This window comes from Babylonia areolata, chromosome 3, assembly GCF_041734735.1.
Source record: "Babylonia areolata isolate BAREFJ2019XMU chromosome 3, ASM4173473v1, whole genome shotgun sequence".
In the NCBI taxonomy this organism is placed as follows: domain Eukaryota; kingdom Metazoa; phylum Mollusca; class Gastropoda; order Neogastropoda; family Buccinidae; genus Babylonia; species Babylonia areolata.
The window spans coordinates 13,880,047-13,887,847 of NC_134878.1; the positions used below are offsets into that span (position 1 = coordinate 13,880,047).

Consider the following 7,801-nt stretch of genomic DNA (forward strand, 5'->3'; position numbering starts at 1 on the left):
CTGGGTTTGTGTTCTGTGTGTGTTTGTGTGTGTATGTGTGGGCAGGCCCTGTCGCAGCCCTGCCAGCTGGAGGTGATCACGGCAGGTGACGGAGAGACGCGCTTCATGAGCCGTGACCAGCTGAGGGACCTCATGTCCACTGTGGTCACTGTGTGAGGACGGTCACTTCCCCAAGGTCTGATCGCAACAACCTGTGATTCTTTGTGTTTTGTGTGTGTGTGTGTTTTATGTAGCCTTTTGCAGTACATGTGACTGGACAGAAAGGTTTGGAGGACATGCGTGTGTGTGTGTGTGTGTGTGTGTGTGTGTGTGTGTGTGTCATGCAGCCGTTTGCAGTGCAGGTGATGGGACAAGAAAGGTTTGGAGGAAATACCTGTGAATGTGTGTGTGTGTGTGAGAGAGAGAGTGGATGCATGTGTATGAGAATGTTTCACAGGAAATCTCAAAGGGATCTTGGTTTTGTAGATAGGAAAGTGCTCAGCAAGTAGTCATTATTACTGTTACTGTCATTATTACTATTTTGTAGATACATGGAGAATGGTTTCCCAGTGCATTGCAAGAAATAATGATTAGAAAATTTATACTACTCTCTCAAGTTCTCTGAGTGTCTTAATGCATGAATGTATGTGTGTCATTTTTTTTTTTTTTATGTTTTGAAGCATTAACTTTGTTTGATTGATGCAGGTAATTCTATACAATTACATCAACAGCAATGGCAAAAGAAAAATCAGTGACTGACACTGAATTTGTTCATTCTGGTGAACACAGACATTATGTACGAACTGGACGTGTGTGAAGACTGGGCAAGAGGGGCCAGTGGAGTGATGGCCTAGAGGTAACGCGTCCGCCTAGGAAGCGAGAGAATCTGAGTGCGCTGGTTTGAATCACGGTTCAGCCGCCGATATTTTCTCCCCCTCCACTAGACCTTGAGTGGTGGTCTGGACGCTAGTCATTCGGATGAGACGATAAACCGAGGTCCCGTGTGCGGCATGCACTTAGTGCACATAAAAGAACCCACGGCAACAAAAGGGTTGTTCCTGGCAAAATTCTGTAGAAAAATCCACATCGATAGGAAAAACAAATAAAACTGCATGCAGGAAAAAATACAAAAAAAATGGGTGGCGCTGTAGTGTAGCGACGCGCTCTCCCTGGGGAGAGCAGCCCGAATTTCACACAGAGAAATCTGTTGTGATAAAAAGAAATACAAATACAAACAAATACAAATTGTCATTATTATCTTTGAAAAAATAAGGATAAGCATCATTTGATTTTCATTGTTACTTAATTTACTGTCAGAAAATAAATCTTGTTAGCTTTATTAGGCCATCTGAACATTTCTTATTCACTGTACACCGCCTCTGTGATTCAGAAAAAAGAAAAAGGTCTGGTATAATTCTCACTTCATTTATTCTGGTATTGTTTTCATTTTGTTAATTCGTGTTAAGTAAATTTGGAGCAAGCACCAGAACCATCTAAAACCAGATCTTGACACAACTTTTTCAGAACTGGCAATGTCTTGGACAGTGTGAACCTTTCTTTTCTGTTTGTTTGCTTTTTGGGTTTTTTTTTTTTCTCATTAACATGAATTGCTGCAGAGAAGAAAAAAAAAGGCATTCCAAATTAAAATTTTGAAGTTTGAGTGATTGCTACATTGACGCTGCCTTTGTGTGAACAAATTTTATTTACACCAAACTGAAGAGTGTGTTTCAAACGTATCACCGCCCACCATAAGAGCATTGTGTGTTATACGCATTTCAAAGGTAAGGATAGAACAATGAATTGTGAGGACCAGATTTTTTTTTTTTTTTTTTTTTTTTTTTTTCTCATTTCCTTTCTTGGGGTGGCTTTGGTTTTCCTTTCAGAACTCTTATGAGGTTTCGTTTATATTTGATGTTGTTTATAATGCTGCTGCTGTGGTTATATGTTTGTTGTGTGCATACATTGCTTACTGAGAACACCATAAGCTTCTGCTTTTGCTGCCTAATGTGTTTGCAATGTCTTTATTTGCATTTGAGAATAAAATCATGTTCAAACCAAACCAAATGACATTTTGTTTTCATTCAGCAGTCAAAACTTGTGTGTTCTTGAGTGGAGAACAGCAAGTATATCTGTCTTTCTCTTCTCTCATCTCTCTTTCCCTTCTCTCATCTCTCTTTCCCTTCTCTCATCTCTCTTTCCCTTATCTCTCTCTCTTCTCTCATCTCTCATTCTCTTCTCTCATCTCTCATTCTCTTCTCTCATCTCTCTTGCCCTTCTCTCATCTCTGTCTCTTCTCTCATCTCTCTTTCTTTTCTCTTGTCTCTCTTTCTTTTCTCTTGTCTGTCTCTCTTTCCCTTCACTCATTTCTCTGTCTCTTCTCTCATCTCTCTGTCTCTTCTCTCATCTCTCTGTCTCTTCTCTCATTTCTCTGTCTCTTCTCTCATCTCTCTGTCTCTTCTCTCATCTCTCTGTCTCTTCATTTGTCTCTCTTTCTCTTCTCTCATCTCTCTGTCTCTTCATTTGTCTCTCTTTCTCTTCTCTCATCTCTCTGCCTCTTTTCTCGTCTCTCTCTCTCTCTTTCTTCTCTTGCCTCTCTCTTCTTCTCTTGCCTCTCTTTCTCTTCCCTCGTCTCTCTCTCTCTTCTCTCATCTTTCTTTCCCTTCTCTTGTCTCTCTTTCTTTTCAATCGCCTCTCTTTCTCTTCTTCTCTTTTCTCTTTCTCGTCTGCCTTTGTCTTTTCTCGTCTCTTTCCCTTCTCTCCTCTCTCTTTCCCTTCTCTCCTCTCTCTTTCTCTTTTCTAGTCTCTCTTTCTCTTGTCTCTTTCTCATCTGCCTTTCTCTTCTCTCGGCTCTTTTCCTATTATCTTTCTCTTCTCTCGTCTTTCTTTCTCTTCTCTCGTCTCTCTCTCTCTTTCTTCTCTCGCCTCTCTCTTCTTCTCTCACCTCTCTTTCTCTTCCCTCGCCTCTCTCTCTCTCTTCTCTCGTCTTTCTTTCCCTTCTCTCGTCTCTCTTCTCTCTTTCTCGTCTGCCTTTCTCTTGTCTCGTCTCTTTCCCTTCTCTAGTCTCTCTTTCTCTTCTCTCTTCTCTCGTCTCTCTCTCCCTTCTCTCGTATTTCTTTCTCTTCTCTCTTCTCTTCTCTCAGCTCTCGTCTCTCTTTCCCTTCTCTCGTCTCTCTTTCCCTTCTCTCGTCTCTCTTCTCTTCTCTCGTCTCTTTCTCTTTTCTCGCCTCTCTTTCTCTTCTTCTCTTTCTCGTCTGCCTTTCTCTTCTCTCGTCTCTTTCCCTTCTCTCTTTCTCTTTCTCTTCTCTCTTCTCTCGTCTCTCTCTCCCTTCTCTCGTCTTTCTTTCCCTTCTCTCGTCTCTCTCTCCCTTCTCTCGTCTTTCTTTCTCTTCTCTTTTCTCTCGTCTCTCTTTCTCTTCTCTTTTCTCTCGTCTCTCTTTCCCTTCTCTCGTCTTTCTTTCTCTTCTCTCTTCTCTCGTCTTTCTTTCCCTTCTCTCTTCTCTTCTCTCAGCTCTCGTCTCTCTCTCTCTTCTCTTCTCTCGTCTCTCTTTCTCTTTTCTCGCCTCTCTTTCTCTTCTTCTCTTTCTCGTCTGCCTTTCTCTTCTCTCGTCTCTTTCCCTTCTCTCGTCTCTTTCCCTTCTCTCTTTCTCTTCTCTCTTCTCTTCTCTCGTGTCTCGTTCTCTTCTCTTGCCTCTCTTTCTCTTCTCTCTTTCTCTTTCTCGTCTGCCTTTCCCTTCTCTCGTCTCTTTCCCTTCTCTCTTTCTCTTCTCGTGTCTCTCTTTCCCTTCTCTCGTCTCTTTCTCTTCTTTCGCCTCTCTTTTCTCTTCTTCTCTTCTCTCTTTGCTTTTCTCGTCTGCCTTTCTCTCGTCTCTCTCTCTCGTCTCTTATCTCTCTTTCCCTTCTCTCATCTCTCGTCTCTCGTTCTCTTCTCTTTCTTCTCTCGTCTTTCTTTCCTTTTATATCATCTTTCCTGTCTTTCTCTTCTCTCGTCTCTCTTTCTCTTCTCTTGTCTCTCTTCTCTCATCTCTCTTTCTCTTCTCTCGTCTCTCTCTCTCTTCTTTTTTCTCTCGTCTTTCTCTTCTCTTCTCTCGTCTCTCTTTCTCTAATTTCTCTCGTCTGTCTTTCTCTTCTTTTCTCTCGTCTCTCTTTCTCTCATCTCTCTTTCTCTTCTCTCGTCTCTCTTTCTCTCATCTCTCTTTCTCTTCTCTTGTGTCTCTTCTCTCATCTCTCTGTCTCTTCTCTCGTCTCTCTTTCTCTTCTCTCTTTCATCTTCCTCTTGTCTCTCTTCTCTCATCTATCTTTCTCTTCTCTCCTTCTCTTCTCTCTTTCTCTTCTCTCATCTCTGTCTCGTCTCTCTTTCTCTTCTCTCGTCTCTCTTCTCTCATCTCTCATCTCTCTTTCCTTTCTCTCGCCTCTCTTTCTCTTCTTCTCTTCTCTCATTCTCTTTTCTCAACTCTCTTTCTCTTCTCTCGTCTCTCTTTCTCTTCTCTCTCTCTTTCTCTCGTCTCTCTTTCTCTTCTTTCATCTCTCTCTCTTTTCTCTCGTCTCTCTTTCTCTTCTTCTCTTCTCTCATTCTCTTTTCTCAACTCTCGTCTCTCTTTCTCTCGTCTCTCTTTCTCTTCTCTCGTCTCTCTTTCTCTTCTCTCATCTCTCTCTCTTTTCTCTCGTCTCTCTTTCTCTTTCATCTCTCTTCTGTCTTTTCTCTCGTCTCTCTTTCTTTTCTCTCGTCTCTCTTCTTTCATCTCTCTCTCTTTTCTCTCGTCTCTCTTTCTCTTCTCTCGTCTCTCTCTCTTTTCACTCGTCTCTCTTCTTTCATCTCTCTTTCTCTTTGGTTGTTCACCAGGTAGAGGGCAATCATTGGTAGAGTTGAGTTCAATGACTTAGTGGCTTATTCAGTGATAGAATACAATACGTTGATATAATGCAAATGCTGAATCGTGCCCGCTTTGTCTTTTATGCACATAAAAAGTGATGATTATACTGATTCAGCTAATAAACTGTTCTGTTGTATGTTTCTAATGTCCTGCAGTCCATGCAAATGCAGTGCGAGAGTAAACCAGCAGGCCACAAGCCAGTTCAAATGTTGAAAGCATTGCATGTGTGTGTGTGGTATCCATTTATGAACTCAAAACAAATACCACGTTGATTTATTCAGAGTCCAAGCAAAATAATAATGAACTTGAACATTTATCAATAATAGTTGATTTTAGGAGTTAGACTTACGAACATCAATTCAGGAGTCTTGAGTCTACCCCCGGCCCCCCGCAGCCCATCCCCCCACACCCCCATCCATCTCTCTCTCTCTCTCTCTCTCTCTCTCTCTCTCTCTCTCTCTCTCTCTCTCTCTCTCTATATATATATATATATATATATATATATATATATATTTCCTATCCGTCTCGCTTATCCAGTAGCTGCTAAAATGCCTTTTCCTCCACACTTTCCATTACATTCTGCCCCCCCCCCCCTTTTTTTTTTTTCTTACGCACTGTTAATCACCAAAGGGTTAAAGCAAATCAATATAAACCATTAGTCCACAAATCACGCAGAGGCTGATCTTGCTTTGATATATATTAAAAAACAAAAAACATTTAAAAAAAACAACAACAACTAAACAGTATACATAATTTTCAAAACAGTATAAAGGTTTCAAATCTTTACTTGATTAATGTGATAAGGCACTTTGTTTTAATACGCAATTTGTCATGTTTTGTACAATAAGTTACTATTAGACTTATTTCCCCTGCTTCACTTGAATATCCAATACGATATTTCACGACTGCCATTTGCAGTGTTTCTGTACAATGATTTAATAATCTGTGTTGTCAGTGGGGTGGAGCACGTGCAAAAAGAATCAATAAATGGAGAATATCCTGGTTGCGGAGTCCTGTTTTAATGCATTGTGTATTTTATGTAGTTTTGGTCTTAGATGTGACAGCATTTTTTTTCTATCTGGTTATTTTTAATGGGCGTGTTTGTGTGTGTGTGTGTCTGTGCGTTCGTACGTGCGTGCATGTGTTTGTGAGGGTACAGTACTCTGGTACGCGTGTGTAAGTGTGTAGGCATGTTAGTATGTCCTAACAGAATTCTATGTTAGAAAATAAGAAATATCTTAATGCTTATGCAATTTTGTTTTCAGGGCAGTTGATATTTAATGTCAGCGTGTGTGTGAGTGTCTGTGTGTCTGTAAGGGAGGGACATCTATATATATATATATATGTGTGTGTGTGTGTTCTATGAACTGCATTTTGTTTCAATCTAAGGCTTATTTACTTCATAGCTTTTATAATCTGATTCATCCCTTAAGTGTGCTTTTTCATTCATATGAACACACTGGATGTTTTCCATTGTCAAATAGCGGTTGTTGTTCAGTGGCTTTACTCTCACGCCGCTCATTTAGATTCCCCCATACACGGCTGGTTGATGTGGGTTTTTTTTTTTTAAAGGCATGTTTATAGTCAGCTGGATGATGTAAGGCGCTTTGAGCAGCAATGGTGCTGGATATCGCGCCATAGAAAAACTATGTATTATTATTATTATTATTAATTATTATTATTATGGTTACAGGCGAAGGCCGGAGGGGTTTAGCGATTTCGAGGGAGAATAGTTTCGGCAAAATGGTTTTCTTTTAAGCCATAATAGTCTCCCGCGTGAAAGTGTGGTATAATGCATTTTTGATTCACTTGTATAAACTAAAGTGAACCTATGTAACAACACACTCTGTGTGTGTGTGTGTGTGTGTGTGTGTACACTTTAACGTTGGCATTTTCTCAGCGATGCAAATAGCAAATGAATCAGACTTGGCTAGACGGTAGGCATGAATACGATCTTCAAAGTCACACATTTTATGATTGTATCGTAAGCGGGGTTAGAGGTTAAAGGTCAACGTCATTTTAATCAACTTTGGTATTGTGGCTGGTCATGATCCCTGAAGAAAATCTATATCAAAGGTCATGGTTGCAAAGTGGCGTAATTATAAAGGTGTGCTTGAGCCTCGGTTTTTCATCCAGTTTTCATGAAACATGGCATGATGATTTGCTTTGGCTCAAAGTCCAAGGTCACACCAATGTGAGAGACAGAGAGAAAAAGAAAGATTGTCTTCTGTATAATATTCAGCAAGCTTGGTACGTTGACTGATCATGGTGAAAACACACACACACACTAACACACTAACACACACACACAAACACAAACACGCAAACAAACACACACACACACAAACTCGCACACGCACACGCAAACACACACACAAACATGCACACGCAAACACACACAGACACACACACACACACACACACACACACACACACAAAGCAAGGCCAGAGGTCAAGGCCACAAGACGTTTTATTGGGAAATGTAAAGACATGATAGAACGTTTCATCCCAATTCTCACTGAGCATGATATGCCATTTAGTGATTTGTTTTCGCCAAAGTTAAATGTTTTGTAAATGTAGAGGTCAAATATAAAGGTCACGCGCGTGTGTAGTTTGGCCAGATTGTCTGTGTTTTGTTGTGGTTTTTTTGTGTGGTTTTTTAATGACACCTTTGTTGGATTAAATGCATATCACACGTTTGTCGTGAAAGCCTTGCCTGTCTTATTGTGATTTTAGATAACGTTTGATTTTTTTTTTTTCAAAGCGAATTTGCATTATTCCTTTCAAGATCGTGTTTTGGGGACCTTTAAGATAACATACGTTGCAGCTGTTGCGATGACAGATTGCCTGAACCACTAAGTGCAGCCTGCAGTCACTTTCTCTCTGATCTTTGCACGTGGTGTGTGTGTGTGTGTGTGTGAGTGTGTGTGTGTGTGTATGTGTGTGTGTGT

The 7,801-nt window shown here is 40.6% G+C and overlaps 1 protein-coding gene across 1 annotated transcript in view; it reads left to right on the forward strand.

The window, feature by feature from the left end:
- LOC143279749 (putative proline--tRNA ligase, mitochondrial) overlaps positions 1–2,049 on the forward strand; it is a 29,356-nt gene extending 27,307 nt beyond the window's left edge. Inside the window, exon 13 of the mRNA XM_076583877.1 lies at positions 46–2,049. Within this exon, the coding sequence (XP_076439992.1) occupies positions 46–156 (111 nt within the window). The 3' untranslated portion in view covers positions 157–2,049. The remainder of the gene's footprint in view (positions 1–45) is intronic.
- The last annotated feature ends 5,752 nt before the right edge of the window (positions 2,050–7,801 follow it).